Source organism: Desmodus rotundus, chromosome 4, assembly GCF_022682495.2.
Source record: "Desmodus rotundus isolate HL8 chromosome 4, HLdesRot8A.1, whole genome shotgun sequence".
NCBI classification, from domain to species: domain Eukaryota; kingdom Metazoa; phylum Chordata; class Mammalia; order Chiroptera; family Phyllostomidae; genus Desmodus; species Desmodus rotundus.
The window spans coordinates 177,120,539-177,141,079 of NC_071390.1; the positions used below are offsets into that span (position 1 = coordinate 177,120,539).

A 20,541-nucleotide genomic window follows, 5' to 3' on the forward strand; every position below is an offset into this window, starting at 1 on the left:
GCTCCGTCTGAGCTCTTGACATCACAGGACGCTCTGCTTAGCTCTCCCAGACCTCAGCATGTTTGGCCAGCCTGACGCTTGGTCGTTGCTATACACAAGGCAAGAGGTTAGCACTCTGAGACCCAGGAGGGGAAAGCACCGCTGGATGGCTGCATGAGACACACAGAATGTCACAGAAAGTAGATTTCCTGCCTGACCGTGGCGCAGGGCTGGCTCCTGCTCCGGACACGTGGGTGCAGATTCCAGAGTCTCTATGACGACCACACGTCTGTGGCGGACTGGTACCCACGAGTCCTGCTGTTCCGGGATTCCGGCTCAGAGCTCATTACCAGATACAGAAATGCAACTGAAACTGCGCAGTGATTGTGGGCCTCACCACCTCGCTAAATTGTTTGTTAGTTCTAACACTTCCTAGGGGGTTCTTCGGGATTTCTTCCGTAGAGGATCACGTCACCTGCAAACAGATCCCCTTCCTGCCTTGAGAGCTCCTGTGATTACCTTGGGCCCAAGCAGATAATCCAGGATGATCTCTCTGTTCCAAAGACGGTTAACTAATCATCTTAATGACATCTGCAGTGTCCCCTCACAGCCTCACCTAGATAATTATTTGACTGAACGACAAAGCATGGGACTCTTTGGTGACATCATTAGAATTCTGCCTACTGCAAGAATTTTACCACCCCAGACCCCAGACTCTTACCTCCCACCTAAAAGGACCCTATGCCTCTCCCCGAGCTAGCACCCAGGCCTGGAATCTTTCTGGTCGTGGCACCTTCCCTTGACTCACCTGAATGTTCTCTCCTGCGTAGGAAAGGAGCCTCCCCGAAGTCCTGGATGCAGCCAGAGGTCCCAGGGATGATGACTATGAAGCCCCCAGGCTTCCCGTGGCAGGGGCGTGGCAACTGATGAAAATTCTACCTGCCAGGCCTCTGGAGGAATCTGAATATGCAGGTAACAGCTGGGGGCTGAAATCCGCAAACTCACAAGCTGTCACACTGCAAGCAATTAAAGCTGCAGGTTCTGAGCTCAATAACTGTAGGTTACCATCCTGCCTCCGGGACTTTCTGGAGATGTTGGTGACCTAGAGCAAGTTCTCCCTGTTTGAAACGCAGGGTTCATAGTCATTGACCTGAATCCAGAGTTCTTCCGAGGGCGCCTTGTATGAGGAGCGGCAAGCTCCCACGAGGGGATTTGGGGCGGCAGAGCTGTATGACAACTGGTTATTACTGTCCTAATGATGTCCTAATGATGTCCGTGAGCCCTAGGAACAAGTGCTGAGCACGGCGGAGGGCAGGCAGGCTGGGGGGTGGGCGACACGGAAGATGCTCAGACAGTTTGTGCCGGGGCGGAGAGTGAAAGGAAGACCTTCCACTTGGCCAATCCATTTTGCAGGCAGGAGGGCAGGGCCGAAAAGCCCAGCTTCTCACGAGGAAGGAGAGCTAAGTCCACACCCACTTTGCCTCTCTCTGGTGGGGGCACATCGGGCAGCGAGTTCCCAGACCCTGAGATGGAGCACACTTCTGAGAGGGAGGGAGGGAGGTCTGGGTGCCCGAGGGCCTGACCCGCTGAAATGAATCCATGGGAGTCTCTTGAAGAGAACCACCTTGTCAGTGGGACGATATTCCTCAGTGCGTTCACTCGACAGGCGTTTCCTGAGTGTCTGCTGTGTGCCGGCCTTGGTGTTGGGACTGCCCGAGGGGCCCGAAGATACACGAAGCCTAATTCCTTTCCCCAGGGAGGTTGCAGTCTTGTGGCCGGGAGAGAGATCCATAGATAAACAGGACAGCATGTGTTCGGTGTATAAAGTAGAAAGGAGAGCCGCAGCTGGGTGTGAGAGCGTGAGGACATAGAAGGGCTTCCCAGAGGTGAGATGCAGCCCGGGCCTCGCAGGAGGAGAAGAACCCCCCAGGGGCTGAAGATGAGGGTTTCAAGTCCAGACTTCGGCATTTACGGGTACAGACGAAGAGGAGGGACTTCTCTCTGAGCCTCAGTCTCCTCACTGTGAAGCAGAAGTACAATCACACACTCCATGCGTTCGTCCTGGTGACTCAGCGAGTTTGCACAGGGGCAGAAACGTCATAAATGGCAATGTGCTGAGTCCTTGTAAGGTGTGACTTTAATTTTTGCCCTTTTCCCAGACACGCGCTGTTTCGAGGATGTGGTGGACACTCCCCTTTCCTTAGATGCCACGAGGTCGCTCCTTACAGAGGGGCAAACCTGGAACACGCAGGTGAGGCTGGACGACGTGAGTAAGGGCTAGACTGTGAGCCAAACACGCAGAGGGCGCTGCCTGGCAGCCAGGAGGCCCCACCTCTCATTCTGAGGCATCTGGTCCGGGAATGAACGGTGGAGCTCGTGTGGCTGGTGGGACCAGGTCCCGTGGAGGGGAGGGGAGGGGAGGATTTTCTGTGAGCCGGCATCAGGCTTCCACATGCCTCTCGTCCACAGCTCATCCCGTTCTCCACAGCAGAACTGAACTCAGGTCGTTGTGAAAATAAATAACACATGGTTTGGCCCAGATTCTAGGCCCAACACTGATTGGCCACGGCCAACTGTGACCACACCCACAAAGCAGAAATAAAAGTCCCTGCCTTGCTAATCTCCCAGGCTGATTGGAGGCCACAAAGATCATCTCACGGAAATATCTCGCGAACGCAAATGCTGTAAACACATACACAGAACTTTATTTTTCACATCACTTTTGCTAATGCTTGATTGTCTTAATGCATAAACGCGTAAACTGCAGACTGATAACCCCGGGGTTGCAGGGTTCTCGGTCCTGACGTTTGGCGTTATTTCCCACCAGTATTTTCTGTGCAGACCTATTTTACGAAAGGGACTCTTGGTGTATAGTATACACCTGATTGTCTTTTCCTTTCACATTATATTCCGGTTAGAAAACAATTTCCCATGTGATAAACATTAATAAGCAGAATCTTTACAGACAGACCCCATTATGGAATTTTTCATTCTTTTCCTTAACCACGGAGTGAAAACACTGTAAAGGCCTTTGGTGCGTGTTGTAAAATTTCTGTCCTCACACTGATTTGATTTTCCCACGCGGAAGCCCTGAGTGGGAAAGTCCGCCGCATGCAGCCCAGACTGGCCATTACTTTCGAAGCCGTTTTTAACGGATTCCACTGTTCCTTTTTCTGAACCTGTCCCACATTTGCTGGTGAAGGTGAACCCGCCGTCGCATATAGCGCATTCTTCCTTGTGCGTTCTTTTTTCACATTCTCTGTTACCTGGAGGCCTTCTGTTAATGTTGACGAGGAAAGGAAGTTACAGATTTTACCAATGTCACCGACACGGAACACACCCAGGAGGGACTGGGAGAGCGAGACGGGGGTGAAATGGTGACCGCCTCTCCTTCCCCCGGGCGCCACGCTCAGCTCTGCAGCCATTCACTCCACAAATTCACTCCAGAAACGCGTGTCGAGGGCCGGCCGTGGACCGGACACAGCGATGGGCTTTGGTGCGCGTGTCCCGGCTCTCGTCAACTTCCATTCTAGCGGAGGGGACCCGTCCCAAACACAGGCAAATAACCAACAGATAGTTCAACAATGTATCAGGTGGTATGTGCTTTGAAAAATGATTGAAGCCAGGGAAGGGAGTTAAGGAAGGGCTTTCTGAGTAGAGATTGGAGTGAAGGAATGACATTTAACCCTCAAAATAACTTTGCAAGATGAACATTGTCGTCCGCATTTTCAGAGCTCCAGCTTTTACGAGCTCTGTCCGTTTGGACCAGGAGCCCTCGGCTGTAAGGTCTCACAGCTGGTACGGTGACACGGATGGAACACAGTGCCTGTCACAAAGCAGTCACCAACAGCGGACATCTCCTCAGGGACAGCGACCATTTAGCCCCGCACCTGGAACAGCGCCCTCACAGAAGAGGTTTCCAATAGCAACTGGGTCGAGGGGTGGCAGCGAACCAAGTCTCAATTACTGGCACAGAATCTTGAAGTGTGAACAGCTGTCTTTCCCCATTCTGACCTCCCTTTGCATGCAACCCCCTCCCCGTCTGTCCTTCCGCATCCTCCCGGGGAGACTTTCAGTCCCTGAGACCTGCAGCAGGGTCAGCCCACAGGGCTGTGTGACAGGGATGAGGGAGCGCAGGACACCATCACTAGCGCACAAAGCATATTCAGGGAACGAGATGAATTTTGGAGCAATTGGATCAGAGGCTCAAGACCCAAGTCCCGGCCTGGTATGAAGGAGCAGAGAACGCTGACCCAGAAAGACGAGCTTTCCTTTCCCTAAAAATCATGGACTAATCAACCCTTGACATGTGAATGAAACTTCGTAAGAAGAAGTTTTTAAAGATAACTCTCATTTGATTTTTTAAAATAACTATGCCAGAATTTAAGCCTCCACTCTGATTATTTTCTATTGCTTTGTGTTCTCTTTGTCGCTTTTGTTACAAAACACATTTTCTTTATCTAAACCACTCAGCAAGTGGAACTACAATCTCGACACTGCAAGTCAGGAGAAAGCCCGTGAGAAAAAGGAGGTGAGAGACAGGGGCCCAGTTTGGACCAGGAGGGGGATCCCCGTAGAAGTTAAATAAGGACTGGGCCTCCGTGCAGGTACCGAGGGAGTTTTACTTTTTATAGTCAATGTTTGGATAATCAACTTTATATGGTAAGCAGGTTATATTTTTCACTATAACCTCATTCTCTATATGAGGAGCTAACTCTTCTTAGCTCTGCACATTTGCGTGGAGACAAAACAATCTGTGAAATGGCTCCTCAGCCGTCCTCGCAGAGGCCAGAGTTTATCTAGACTCCCTGGTCGGTTGAAGCGTCCTAAACCACGAAACCGCGGCCCTGCTCCTGTTCATTGAATGCTCTCTGTGTGCCGGCCCTGTGCTCAGCATGGGGGACAAGGTGGGCGCGGGGTGCAGAGAGAGCACCAGCTGCGGCACTGAGCCCAGCCAGGGGCCTTGGAGAAGCCATGGGGGAAGGCCGTCCTTGACACTAATAGCAAACACTTCGCATTTAATCCGTGGTTCCCATCCAGGACGACTGTGCCCCCAGGGGGCATCTGGCAATGTCTGGAGACAGTTTTGGTTGTCAGGACTGGGGGCAGTGCTGATACCTGGTGGGTGGAGGTCAAGGATCCCACAGAGCATGCTACCATGCAGCACGCCCCCCACCGCTAAGAATTATCCAGCCCCAACTCCCAACGGCGCCGAGACTGAGGAACCCGTGTAACCATTACACCCGTGTTATAATGTGGATAATATGTTGGAAGCTCAGACCTGTACACACGTCTGAATCCTCTTTCAGATTCCAGTATTCCTCTGTATTTCCTCGTAATCTAGCATTGTCACAGGTAGATAGTAGGTGCTAATAGGTATTTGTTTGATGGAAGATGGGAGGAGCCCTGGAGGAGGAGCAGGAAATATCCCTGAGCCCTGGGATCCAATGCTAATCCCATCAGATGGCGCCCTCTGCTGGGGGAAGTCAAAGAAACACCCTCATGTAAAAGATCCAGCAAAGACATGAAATGTAAGCAGGGCAGGAACCTAAGGCAGCCCCATCCCTGAGGCCCTGAGACGACAGAGCCCACCTAAGGCAGAGACCACGGAGCGCTCTCCTGCTCCCATCACCACACCGGCAAGGGGACGTGGGCAAGAGCCTGGAGAGAGACCCTGTCCCTGGGGCAGGCACACAGGGAGGGCTGCGAGCTGAGGGCGCAACAAGAATGTGGGAATAAGCCTCCAGCACCCCCGCTGCCACAGGGGGCCCTGCGGGGATTGGAAGCTGAGGGTGCAGCAGAAGAAGCCATAGCAATCACAAAACCCAGACCACACTCAACTAACTCCCAGTTAGACTGACCGGCTGAGGAGCCACACCCTCTCCAGGCGTAAATGTCGGGGTTCAGTGTTCCACAGAGGGGCAGAGGTGGACACTGGACATCAAAGATAAGAGGTAACAGGGGATTCGATGACCATCCTTCTCATCCGCCTCGTCCACCTCGTCCACCTCGACTTGGTGCCAACGGAGAGTAACTCTTAGACCCAGTATCAGTCAAGGTTCTCTAGAAACAGAAAGAGCGCTACAGACCTTAGATACATACACAAATACATATGTAAATAAAACAGTGTTTATGGAGACTTAAGGTCTATGGTCTGAAGGCAGGAGATTCGGAACATTCGTTGATGGAAGTTCCGGTCTGAGTCCAAAGGTCCAAGAACCGAGAGAGCCGACAGCGCGATCCGCAGTCAGAGGCAGGAGAAAACCAATGTCCCAGCTCCAGCAGGCTGAGAAATCCAACTGTTCCCTCCTCTGCCTTTGACTTCTACCCAGCCCCTCAGCGGGCTGAATGTTGCCCACCCACACTGGGGCGGGCCGTCTGCTTTACTCAGTCCACCGATTCAAATGCCCATCTCATCTGCAACCACCCTCCCAGACACACCCAGAAATGACAGCCAATCACATACCGGAGGCTTTGTGAAGACACATAAAATTAACCATCATAGGCCCCAATATCGACCGAGGCTTAAAGGCTTTCAGAGGCTTGGGGTACCATTCGCTATTTTCGTCATCTCCTACACCCTCATGTCTAGCAATTGTACAGCCTCGATAGTTCATTAACATCGTTAATAATATTAATAGTGACAGCTAACCATTATTAAGCTTATGTGATGCCAATCCACTCCCTCTTCTAGGCACTTTGCCTGGTGCGTCTCATGTAACCCTCCCTCCCTCATGAGGCATCACAGATGAGGAAACTGAGGCTCACAAGGTTCAGGTGACTTGTCACATCTCCTAGCTGGCACGTGATGGAGGCGAAATCCCCGCCCAGGCATGCAAGAGCGACCACACACTGATCTGCCTGCTCGGTTGCTTTCAGTGGGCTTGATCCTGTACATTCATCTTCATAATAACTCAACAACATGAATTGACTAGGTATTTTCCTTATTGTAAAGATGAAAAATCTAAGGCTCGTAGTAGGCTAAATGCCTTTCCAAAGTTTCACAGCAACGAGAGACAGGGGTGGATCTCAAATCCAAGTATTTTTGTGACGACTACCACCCAAGGCCACCGTACTCATCACCGCCAAGTGGTACACATATCTGCACATGCCGACTGACCGCCCACCGTGCACACGCAGTGGTCTCTACAAATGATGAGTCCACATGCCTTTATCCCTGGGGACCTGACCACACAGAGCAGTGGGACATCGGACCGTGCCACAGTCACAATTTCAGAGATAATGGTGCCCTGTGTTCTTCTACAGGTGGACAGAGCCAGTTCCAAGGACATCAGGAGCCAGCACGCTAAAGGTAAAGTCAGTCACAAGCTTTGACACAGAAGTATGGTTCTTTGCTTCCGAAATCTTCCTGCATTTTTGTTTCTGGCCATGGAGTTTCTTAAGCAAGGTGATCTACTGAACTTTCATCTTTCATGAAATAACTAATTTCAGAAAGATTGCCACACATCTTAGGTTTTTTATCACCTCACTGTGTGGATGAAGAAATTGTGAAAACTCATATTCCATGTTGTGCGATTCCAGAAAGAAATGGTTTGAAAACATACGGATTGTGTGAGACACATAACTGAGTTTTCTAAGCATACTGCCAATAAAATCACGGCAAGATAAAACTCTAATTTTAAATTGTTGATTAATTAATATGAAAACATATTAAAGCTTTAGGCAAAGCAACTCAATTTAGAGACAAAGAAACAGGTAGGAGGCAAAAGGGAAATAATCAATTTCAGTATTGCCAGAAGCACAAATAGAAGACAGTGAAGAAATTCAATAGGATTACATCCATTGTAGCTCCCCCCCTGGTTTTCCACCCGCCCCATCTTCTCTGACGACGTCCAATTGGAAAAGATGGCAATCCCATAATTTACATTTCCTGACCATTGAAATGTGTCAAAGTCACCGTTTGCGTGTCTCTGCTACATTCTATAACTTGTTACTCACACCACATCTTCTTTCATGGGCAAGGGTAAGGGTCAGGATCTTAAAAGGAAACAGATGGCACACTCCAATTAGGGCAATTTAAGGAGCTTTATTTACGAAGGTCCGATTCCCCGAGGTGTGTGGGTGTCGGGGGAGGGGCTCAGAGCAGGGGCACCGCCGCCACCCCAGGCCCAGGGCACGTCTGTTTTTACCCTTTGCTGTAGAGGTCCCTCGGTGCTGCGATCACAGAGCCTTCTTTGACCATTAATCTGCCCATCCATACGTCTGTTTAACGACCAAGACAGTTCTGAGCCCGATTTCAACGTGTGGTTTGGGGGTTTTGCCCCCGACACCACCAAGCTCTGTCGGCCACCAGCTGGGTGAACTGCATGTCAGCTCAGTTATGACCCTACCTCCCCAGACATGAACGCCACCTCCACCCGCTCCAGTCTCACGTCCAGGTTGTCACCCACGCTTCTGACCACCTGGCTATAGATTGGAGGTTCCCACGCCCCACCTCCTTGGGTTTGATTAATTTTCTAGAATGGTTCACAGAGCTTAGAGAAATATTTTACTTACTAGATTACTGGTTTATGATAAAGGGATACAACACAGGAACAGCCAGATGGAAGAGATGCCCAAGGCAAGGTATGAGGGAAGGGCAAAGAGACTCCATGCTTCCTGAATTTCCACATGTTCACCAAACCGGAAGCTCTCCCAACCCAATCCTTGGGTGCTTTTATGGAGGTTTCATTACAAGGGAAGAATACCATATTTTGCCATGTATAATGGATCGGGTACATAATGTACACCCATGTTTTTGGCTCAAGCCTTCTGGAAAAAAATCTCATTTTAATTTTTTAATTCATTTTATTTATTTATACTGAAAAATAAAACCAATTACCATATTCCAAGCTATTATTTTGCATACAGATATCATTATTGCTTTCTATAGTTACACTTTTAATGCATAAGCATAAATAAAAGAATTTAAAATGTTTATATAGATACAGAATTAGTACTACCCATGTATAATGTGCATCCTTATTTTTCCGCCAAAAATTTGGGCAAAAATGCTCATTATACACAGCAAAACACAGTAATTCAATTATTGGCCTCTGGTGACTGACCTTTACCTCCAACCCCTCTCCCCTTCCCAGCTTTCAGTTGGGTTGAAATTTCCAGCCCTCCAATCACATGGCTCCACAGACAGCCAGCCCCCATCCTTAGGTGCAGTCTAAAAACTTGCCTCATTAGCATAACAATAGACACCTCTTAGCCCTCATCACTCAGGAAATTTCAAGGGATTTAGGAGCACTTTCCCAGATACAGAAACAAAGACCAAATGTATACTTCTTATAAATCACAATATCACATATATCCATTCATCTGTTTATCTACACCTCGCCTCTTCACACAAAGACTTTGGAGTAGTTAACAAAAACTTGCATAGTAAACTAGAAGAAAATTAAAATAAAAATCATAGAAAAATCTAGATGGACTATATGACAAAGATAAAATTCAGGACCCTCAGGCACGCATCTCTCCATTCTATTAAGGTAAAATATTAATTTGCCTCCAAGCCTCTCGGTAGTCTTAGCAAAAAAGGGACCATGCTTCTTTATGTATATTAATTGCCCACAACACCAAAAGCAAACCCAGTCTTCAGGGAGAGCAACAAGGACCTCACTTCCAGAGTTAAGGTAGTGCTGTCCATTTTGTAGGGGTTGTTGGCTGGTATATGGGGGCCACGGCTACAGAAACAGGACAGATTTTGAAAATAGATCCCAGTGTAAACTGAGGCCATAACCGCAGACAGGACCTCCGTGAAAACAAGGCTTCCAGCCGTGGAGGCTCGCAGGGAGTGGGGGGGTTGCGTGGAACCCTCAGCAGGCATAGTTCTCTTTACCTCTTCCTGTACTTCCATAACTGGTGGCTCTTCATTACCACCCAGAGTTCTGAAGTACTACAGAGAGAAGGAAGCTGGGAGGGGGAATTCACATGAGTTCCCTCCGTTTTTAAGATCAGGCATCTTCCTAGGAAATGCTTCAATGATTTATGTGTTTATTACAAACTTCTGTGTTTTTGATGCAAACACATTCTCCGATAATTTATTCATTCTCAGAAAATGTTATAGAAAAAACATATCGCATGGTTCGGTAATGGCAGAACTTTATGGTGATATTTTTCATCAAGTTGAGCAGTTATAGACTTATGTGAAGGTATATTTCATGTCATTTTTCTTATAATCATATTCTGACATTATCTGGAAACCATCAGATTTCAAGAACTTATCTTCCCTGAAGCTTGACTTTATTTTCATCTCCAAAAATGGATAAAAGTTTTCTTTGAGGGCAAAGTATATACATAGTATAAGTTGTTTGTGATGAGCCATTAGCATTAACCACAGATTCAAAAGAAACCGTCTTCTTTCAGATGAGGAGAGCGGTCATATGCAAATGTGGTGTGGTTTTGCTTCTTAATGCCGCGAACAGAGGAGGCTAAAATGAATTTCTCTTTGCCTTAGATGTGAACCAAGCACAAACTCTAAACCAATTTCTTTTGAAGGAGGCGACAAGCATACCGTATACAAGAATGGATTTAGAACAAAATGCAATAAACCACCCAAGAAAAGACAGAGAATAATACAGAGGTGACTGAACAGTGTTGATGTATATCCAGAAACACAAGCTTGGCTGAAAAGAAGCAAAATGGAATTCCACAGAATGCCACCAGAAGGCCTTTCTGCTAGTTGGCTTTTAGGAGAATTTTGATGCCGAAGGAATTAGAGTCAGAGATGACGTTAAGGTCAATGCAGTTCGACTCCACGCTACGCAAGGAGGTCTAGCAAGACCAGTGACTTGCTCAAGGTCACCAGGCAAGTGGTTACAGCCAAGACCAGAGCCCAGTGTCTTGTCAGTCACACCAATGATTCCAGAGTCTTACTGTATGTGCTAGGGCCCAGATTTTTTCTGCAAAGTCCTCCTCCTGCTTCCTAGCTAATAGATGATAGTCCACTGACGCGCACAGTGCAAGGTTCAATGCCAAAGACACGAATTGATGGCTGATGCTGCCCCCTAGTGACAGAACACAGCAACACAAAACACCGCAAAAATGATGGAATTTGGCATTTGATATATCATGTCGTTTAACAGATTGAAATATATTTCAGACACAACCCATGTCTCAAAAGCAACAAAGGCATTAATACAATATTCAATTCAAAGTTAATGCTATAAACTTTGTAAAACCACTCATTAATGAGGCCACAGGGCAGGGTTCGGTCAAACTTCCACACGGACAAAATTATAAGGCTCCAAGAAAAGGAAAGCCTGTGATAGCTGCTTGGTGTAGTAAATGTGCTTTCTGATAGAGAAATATAAAGCAACCACAAATAGAAGGATTAAAGAAATAAGCAGTTACAGCACTCCGTGATAATCACTAGGGTAAAGGTCACTTTGTCCAAAATCTCTTCGTGCCAGGGCGTTGAGTCACGTAAGACCATAGACCATGAGGAGCCCACAGTCTGGCCGGTTCTGTATTAGGTATCGTGGGAACTCAAAAAAAAAAAAAGGTGCAGAACAAGGGACATGGGACTGAGGAGTGAGATCGTGACCTCAGGAGACGTTCAGCAGGACTTCTCATGCCCAGAAGCAGCTAAGATGTGTGTGTGTGTGAATGGTGGACTTAGGTTCAAATCCCAGCTGTACCACTCTCCAAACACGAAATCTACATCTCCCCTCTCCAAGGTTAGGTTTCCATACCTACAAAATGGAGAAAATAGCACCCACATCCTAAGGTGTCTGTCTGTTTTCAAGGTGACAACCAGTGTCACGCACTGTCTACAGCACAGTCCCCAGGACACAGTGGACTGTTGACAAAGGGACATTGAACCGGTGATTCCCAGGACCCTCCCCTCCCTCTTCACCCTCTGCCCTTCGCCCAGCACTGGGCGGTCTCCCCGGCTCTCTCTGTAGACTGAGAGAGTCTGTCTCAACGTTTAGCATACAAAGTAAATCTGTTGCAGACAAATACTAAAACAAGCTGACTCTGTGCTCACAAAGGCCACAGTTTATTAGACACCGTTTCCCCTACAGTAAGCGCACAGCACCGTGTCGGGCACATGGGGATGCACAGTAAATACTTAGTAAGCTGACTCTAAAATATATCCCATTTTGATCATGTATTAGGTGAGTACTGCCAGGTGTCACTGGGCCAGGAGAGACAAGCCTGGGGCCCTCAGTCACACAGGTCCATGAGGTGGGGGCCTCCAGAGGGGCAGGTCCAATAGCCTGGGCTGCTTCTGGCCCCGTCTCAGCTCCGGTTGTAAACCTAGCAAATCACATTCCCTCACTGGGCCTTCCCAGCGCCCCTGTGGAAATACAGGGGACACAGCAGCGCTGGGTTTTGCGAATCCGCGGAGGCGGTTCATGCGCACAAAGCCTCCCCTTCCGTAGCCCATGCCATTGCCCTTCGGTCTCAGCCCTTCACTGCGCCCTGACTGCCCAGCCTTCCTCCAGTTCCCGAGATGCCCCGGTCAGCAAGGAAGACAGCTCCCCGGCTCATTTCGGAAAGGTGTTTTTATCCCACGTTCCTGCCTAAGCCCGGCATAAAGCTGTTCAAGTACATGATCCTAAAAATTGTACTGTCTGGCCTTCTTTGAGGAGTTGTCAAAGCAGGTAGGTCCCTCCCACATCCTTGACTTTGCCTAGCTTAATTGTTCCCCCGCAGCCCAATGACCGGCTGCCGCAGCTTACTGCTGGAACTAACTTCTAAAAGTTCAACAGAACCGGAGAGTTTTCTCAAGTGGGCCTTGTCAGATACCCATTAACTACTTGGGTCCTAAGTTGCCTCCTCTTACTCTTCCATGATCAGTCATTGGGACATCAAGGTCCAGTGTTTCCCCTCACAGGTCATGGAACTCTTGGATGTGGCAAATCCTGTGACCAAGGCCAAGTTCTACACCATCTTGTCCTGACTCTATTTCTCTACTTATTCTGATGGTCTATTTCTAAAAGTGTTGTTCTTCACGATCATATTTCACAGGTAAAGGGTATTGCATAGATTTCACACAAATGGAATGGCAGCTAAGTGAAAAACAAGTATTATTTTATTTGACCTTAACCATCCAAGGAACTACACTTTGTCATCTGCATTTGACAGACTGAAATAGAAACTGAAGCCCACACATTTAAGTAACTTGCCCAGAGTTACTCAGTAAGGGGCAGAGGTGAGATCAGAACCCACTTGAATGACTTCAAGGACCCTATTTGTGACCGTTCTACTGCGTCATTGTCCCTTTTGTCAAGAAACAAATTCTTTGATCTTATGTGTCTTCTTTTGCAACTGTTTAAATCACAGATAAGGATACCAGGGCTCAGAGAGGCCTGACGACTTGTATTAAGTCACCCAGCTCATTAGTAGTAGCACCACACAGGTCGAAAGCAGGTAAATGCTTCATGACCGGATCTCTGAAAATGTTTAAAAACAGAGTTGGAGCACTGACATTTCCCAATGTCAAGGCTTACTACAGAGCTGCAGTAATCAAGACCATAACCGCGAAAGAACAGACAAATAGACCGAAGACACAGAACAGAGACCAGAAATAGGCCAACATATATATAGTCAATTGATGTTTGACAAAGAAGCAAAGACAATACAATGTGTCAAAGATATATTTTTCAACAAACAGCACTTGGAACAACTGGCTAATCACATGCAGGGAAAAAAATTCTACATACAGACCTTACACCCTTTACGAAAATTAACTCAAAGGGGAACATAGCCTTAAGTGAAAAATCAAAACCACAGAACTCCTAGTAGACAACATGGGAGGAATCCTAGACGGCTCTGGGCCTGGTTCTTAGACATAACACCAGGGACACGATCCGTGAAAGAAATAATTGATAAGCTGGACTTCACTAAAATAAAAACTGTTCTGTGAAAGAATGAGCCAAGAGAATTAGAAGACAAACCTCAGGCTGGGAGAAAATATTTTCAAAAGACACATCTAATAAAGGACTATAATCCAAAATCTACAAAGAATTCTCAAAATTCAACAATAAGAAAACATGCATCCTGTTAAAAAAAAAAATGGGTCAAAGATCTTAACAGATGGCGAATAAGCACATGAGAACAGGCTCCATAGCACCGGGCGTCAGGAAAATGCTAGTAAAACAAGGAGGTACCACCTCAGACCTAAGAGAAGGGCCAAATCCAGAGCGCTGGCAACGGCGAGGGCGGGCAGTGTGGGGGGCGATAGGACCTCTGGTCGCCCCGATTTTCCTCTTGTCGCCATGGCTATATACACACAGCACACTTGGAGATTTCATTTGCTGTATTGACTCTTTCTCCACCACTTTCTTCAGTCCAGACAAGCAGCAAACAATACATCAAACCCTGCCTTGGACCATCTGCCAGTTTTCGTGGTGTAAATACCTACTTCCACGATGGCGAATTTCAAGCTCCCCACGTGATCTCTGAAGCAGGCGTTGGGAAGAAACGCCCTTTTGTAGCACTTCCAGTACAGACGCAGCAGCGGTAAACGACTTCAACAACAACGATAACAGTAAAATGTAGTCGGATGATTAGGAAGTCATGACTTTTGACCATGAGTTACCTTTATTTTTGATATAGCTCCAGTGTATGTTTATATAATTTACTTTTCAATAACGACTGTGTTCAACGACTGCACTGCAAAATCCCCTGAAAATGTAACAACCAGCCTTTGTTGTTTCAAGCTGCTCCAGACAGGCCACAAAAAGTCTCGCGCTACTTGCTTCTTCCCCGGGAGGTTTTGCTTTAACTTCACAGACCCCTCTGAGGTTGAAAATTTCTCCATGGCTTCACCCTAATAAGTTACAGAGGTAATGGTCAGACTGGCTCCAGCAGGTTCTACAGCCATGTGGGGCTTAGCTCGGCACATCATCTCCCCAAAAGCAATAAATTTGGCAGCTGGAATGAAATCTATCTCGTCTCGGGCGCAAGAGCCAATAAGGACAGGGTAGGAGGGTGCTAGTTACACACTTGGCCGCCAGGTGGCGCGCATGCCAGCCTCGTCGCAGTGAAACTGCTTTACTCAATTTCAAGAGGGGAAAGACCTGGAAGGATAAATATTTGAGTCTTCTTGTGTGGCAGACGTGAAACTTTTCATAGAACTTGAGAATATTTGTGTACTTCTTCGGAAGGCAAAACTGCCACATTTCCTCTCGTTTTCCATTCCACAACAACTAGTAACAGTGGGTGTGCAATAGAGACCACGCCCTTGAAGTGCCTTTGGTCATGCATTCCACACACGAATGCCCGCGAAGTGTAACCATCCCTCGCTTTTCCACATGAGAGGACTCCGCAGTTCCTCCGTCCATCCGTTCACTTCACGAGCACTTATTGAGCACTTGCTGTGAGTCTGCCCATAGGAAGCAGCAGCAACAAGATTCAAATTCAAGAAACTCAACTCTGATCTCAATCTTCTGTTGTCCCAAATGCCTGAGGTGTTATCACTTTACTTAAAAAGACCCCTCAAAAAAAAACGCTCTGTATTTTATCTGGATTCCCTTCAAAGCTGTATGACAATATGACCCATTGCCCCACCCGTGTGGCCTGCCTTTCTTACCAGTGGAGTCCCTGAAGTCCATCGCTAATCCTTAGTTTGCAGGATTTCATCTATCTAAGCGGCGAATAAGAGAAGCATGATGGTGTAAATCACTGCGAGGAGGCATGACGCTGAAGCCTCAGGGCGTCACTGTTGCTGATGATGGCGTACACAGATTTTTTGAGTGAAAGGAACACTACATGGTGCCAGAGAAAACCTTATGTTACAATGAAGACACAGAACACTCTATGTATCCAAATAATGAACGGTGGCTGAGTTCTTACACAGCCCGTGAGACCCGTGTTCAGGGCACCCCACCTCCACGGCCAACCCCCGACCCCCAACCCCACCCCTCACACCTTTACCACCAACCCCCCGCCCCATGCTCACCTCACCTCAGGGCCTTTGCACTTGCTGTTCCCTCTGCCAGGAATACTCTCGCCCAGATAGTCACCTGGTGTGCTCCCTCACATTCCTCAGGCCTCTGTGCTCCTCACCCGTCCAGGAGGCCTTCTGGAGTCTGCCGGAAAGACTGCAGCCCCACCCGCTCTCCCCCTGCAGGCCTCACTGTGCCCGTCATCCTGCTTCATCTTCGTAGCGCTGATCATCACCTGTCTTCGTGTGTGTGCATGTGTGTGTTTTCTATCTCTTGCCACTGAAATGTAGCTTATGTGGGAAGAGCAGCTTTCTTCTCCTTCTCCTCCTTCTCCTTCTTCCTTTGGTATTACATTCCCCAACAGCTGCATCAATATATGTATCGAAAATGAATCCCTGCTGACACATGCTACGTGCTCAATAACAAGTCAGTGACTGAAAGGAAGATAGATGTCCTTTTCTCAATTCCCAGTCACCAAAGCGAACGAGACAGGTGTCTCCGAAACAATAAATGGGATGTTCCTATTGAATTCCGGATACTCTGTCTCCCTATTGACTTTTCCCAGTGAATTGAATTAATCCCCCACAGATAGATACAGTGGCAGCTATGAAAAGAGGCCTCCTGGAAAGCCAGCATCTACTCCAGCAGGGAGCTACCATGAGCAGCCAGGTAGCTCCCCCAGGTGCTCAGTTGCTCGGAAGGTGAGGCCAAAAGCCAGTAAAACAAGGGCAAGTTAATCTTACATTTTCTGATTTTGTGCCTTAAGAAAACAGCATGGGGTGTAAGCTTTTTGGTAATACCATTAAAATAGCCAAAGATCCAGATTAACTAGGTTGCTGCTATTGCTGAAATACGTCCTGGGTCATATTTTGTGTTTCTACAATGCCAAGAACATTTATGATTCCCGGTTGCCATCTGTGTTTGAAGTCATGCAGAGAAGTCCATCATAGTTATCTAAGAAGTTTTTCCAAAACAAAAACAAAACAGGGGGAATGGAGATTTTGTCCAATGAGGAAGTTCTTTCAGACCTGGAAGACCCCCAGACCAGTATGCGTTGCGTCTTGCTGGGTTCGGTTGAATAGGGTTGCATGGTGCTGTTTGGGCAGCTGGATCTTTACCCAAACGAAATCTTAGGAGGAGATCCAATGGGAAGTAGATGAAGTGGAGACCCCCCGATGGCATGGGTGATGAGCCAGAAGCTGCCCCAGCTGCCCACGCTTCTCAGGAGTCCCAGGGGGAGCCCAGGGAGCTCTGCAGAGCACAGCTAAAGCCCACAGGCTTAGCCCAACCTTGTCTCACGAGCAAGGAGGCAAGGCTCAGGGTGCGGCCACCCAGGCCGTCCTGGGTTGAGGCATGAATCTCATGTAATAGGAGACACACTCTCTCCCTGCCTCCTCCCACAGCCCCCAAACAACACCGCGTCACGTCCACATTCATAGAGAAGTGAACACCGCCTCCTCCGGGCGCCCCAGACAAACTTAAGCCCCCCATATCTTCCATCCACACCACGCCCTTCCCTCCTTACAATTCCCAGCACATTTTTAACAACATTCCCAGTGCCTGTCCACCCACTTCGGTGTAAAAGCCGCAGCCACAGGAGCGGGGCTTTCCCCTTCCCCGTCACATCCCCAGGGCCTAGACCTTGGTCTGGAAACAGAACTGTGACCCCCTTGAGGGGAACGATTATGACCTACTTGTCTTGTCACCCCCCATGCCTGGTAGGTACTAGGCTTAGCTCGGAGCAGCAGCTCAATAATTGTCCTTGAGTTGAATGGAATTACGGAAATAAGACTAACTACAAATCGGGAAAATCTTCCCCTGCCCGCATTCAGGCATCTCGAGGGTCGGGTGACCTTGAGCACTTGCCCTACCTGGTTTGCCCTTAGCGTCACCACCCGTAAAATAAAGCTGTTAGATTCTGAGGTCTTTGAAGCCCTTCTTTCTGGAAAATTCTACGATGCAACTTTCCTTTGCTCAGGAATGTCCAGTGAAGGTGGTAGGCCAGAACTTGAATTAATGAGACTACTATGTATAAAAGAATGTTAATTCTAATCAGGAATTAGTGGTTAAGAGGGGACCTGAAGTCTTGTTCTACCATTTACTAACTTTAGGGGTGGCTGGAAGCAACATACTTAACTGCCCCATGCCTCCGTTTCTTCGTCGGCAACAGAAAGGTGAGGACCGAGTGACGTTACACGACCAAAGTAGTTAGCTTGGTGCTGGGTACCTGATTAGCTGTCAACAAATGTTCATTTACATTTTCATCGAGACTGTTCACATAGGGATGATTTCCATTTAAACAGGCATAAAAATAGCTTGACGATATTTTCTGTCCACTCACTGCTGGTCCCTCTTATGTTTCAGGAGACACACCCACCAAGAGAAACAAGGTAAGAAGAGCCACCAAAAAGCATTTGGTCCCTCTCCTCCTCCTAGCAGCACAGGAGTGTGGCACCGTGAAGGCTTAGAAGTCCCTTGAAAGCTAACTCCTGGCAGTCAGTTGGGATTTGTCATTTCTGTTCATAAATCAACCAATTCATAGCCATCAGCTCAGTTCATGCAACAGTAAATTTGATTTCTGATTCTCTTTCTTTTTGCAGACTCCTCTACCACCTCCTCGGTAAGACACTGAAAATAGTATTTTTTTCTGCTATATACTAAATAATAACTTCCAGAACTTGCAAAGCTTCAGAATTTAAAAAGGGGAAACAGTAATTTAATATTGAAAAGTTAATATGAGTTGGCCAATGACCAAGGTTAAACAAGCCTTCACTCATCCATTTACTCATTCATTCATTCACAGCCAACTGCTCAGGATGCCCTTCCCTCACCGTTGCTCCCCTGTTCCTTCCTGTTCTCCCCCTTCTCCTAGTCCAGAAACCCGCCAGATGGGACTGGCCCTGGGAAATGCCTTCGAGAGAGGGACTCTGACCACATCAGCATACAGATATATAAGCACAGATGGCATCACATTCATACACAGATGTGGAGGAGAAAGAGACAGACAATCTCTTCGGCTTTGAGGGGCAGCCACTTCTGTTCCCCGTGGGCCCTGTGGGCACCTCCATCTTTACCCTTGCTGGGCCTCTGCTCGGTCGCTTCGCTCTCTGCCCTCCTAGAGGGAGTGTTTGAGCCAGCAATGGAGGCTTCTCCCTCTCTGCATTTCCAGCCTCCACCAATAGCGCCCTCCACACTTGACAGTGAGTGAGTGGGGAAGAAGCGGGTGAGTGAGGCGTTCCGTGACTTTCTCCCCATTTCTTTGGGGAGTTTCCACAGCTCAGGCCCGCCGGTCTGAGATAAAGGGGAGGCTACCATGGTGATGTGTCACCGGGCCTCCTACCACTCAAACCGGTGGCGGTCCAAAGAACCAAAGATGCCCCGTAGAACATTCCATCAGAAAACAGAACCAGACCGAAGAGCACATGGCAGGCAGGCAGGCAGGCAGATGTAGGCTCCTTAGAAGAATGACTGTTCTCGTGTCCCAAGCCGCCCGAAGTGGGTCAGGCAGAGCTGTCGAGTCTGGATACCCAGACGCTTCCCACCCAATGCTGGGGATGCTGTGGGCAGGGCCGTCTGAGGGGCCACCTGTGCAGCAAAGCATCTCAGTTTTCCCCGTGACTCTTCACACAGGCTGCCTGTGCTCCCGCTTCCCAAGAAGTACCAGCCCTTGCCGCCCGAGCCCGAGCCAGAGAGCGGCAGGTCGCCCCTGCCTCAGAGGCACACCTCCCCCAAAGCCCAGAGAAGGCCCAGGTGAGAGATGGGTCACGCGGCTGGGGGATGGCCAGGGAGATGGGGGGACTGGGGTGTGACCAGAACAGCACAACCAACAGTCACTGCTCACAACAGACTCCCTGACGGGGTGGGGGTGGGGGTGGGGGGAATAATCTTAGAAACTTGCAATTTCATTCTTTAATGGAAAACACAGCTTTTTTTTTTTTTTTGTAATGAAATGAGTTATTGAAAGAATAGCTCACTTGAGACCTTAATTAGTTATTAGAGAAAATGCTAAATGCCAGAACGGCATCAGAACCTTTTATGTAAAAACCAAAAGGTGGTTCGGGCTATTTGAGGGGCAACATCAGTCCCCCGCTTCCCATCACCCAGGCTGGGCGAACACACCCGCGTGTGAAAACCGCTTGTCAGAAGCTTCATTACCTCGGTGACGGCGAGGAACAAACTTCACCGAACCATCCTTGTGGCACTGAGTGCTGATGGGGGACACTCCCTCCCAAACGCGCGGGGCACTTGGCAGCCAGCTCTAATCACAAAATGTGACAAACCCAAAAGGGCACATGTTTTTCCCCCAAGACAACATGAATGTCCAAAATTACCTCACTCTAGAAGCCGGAGCAGAGATTAGCGTTTCCCTCATGTTCCTGCCCAGAGTGAGTAATGCTTTCTCGTTGCCAGCTGGGACCAGCAGGTGGGGACGCCAGGCATTACTCACAAGTGGGCATCATTTCTCATGGGTGCAGACATTCAAAATATCAGGCCTGCTTGGAGCTTCTGTGGAAAACCCATTTATCACTGGTTCTGACAGGGGCCGTTAAAGAGCCTAAAATGTCATCTCTCCTCTTAATTTTGTGGAGAATGTCTCTTCATCTGTTCGTCCTTCACAGCTTCACACAAACATACCTCTTCCAGGCCACAACCCCCT

At 48.2% G+C, this 20,541-nt stretch overlaps 1 protein-coding gene across 1 annotated transcript in view; it reads left to right on the forward strand.

Moving 5' to 3' along the window:
• The window catches only part of CLNK (cytokine dependent hematopoietic cell linker), a 133,000-nt gene that overhangs the window by 75,014 nt on the left and 37,445 nt on the right, over window positions 1–20,541 (forward strand). Inside the window, exons 6-11 of the mRNA XM_045182762.2 lie at window positions 810–951; window positions 2,139–2,230; window positions 7,246–7,291; window positions 18,249–18,274; window positions 18,485–18,504; window positions 19,515–19,634. Of these exons, the coding sequence (XP_045038697.2) occupies window positions 810–951; window positions 2,139–2,230; window positions 7,246–7,291; window positions 18,249–18,274; window positions 18,485–18,504; window positions 19,515–19,634 (446 nt within the window). The remainder of the gene's footprint in view (window positions 1–809; window positions 952–2,138; window positions 2,231–7,245; window positions 7,292–18,248; window positions 18,275–18,484; window positions 18,505–19,514; window positions 19,635–20,541) is intronic.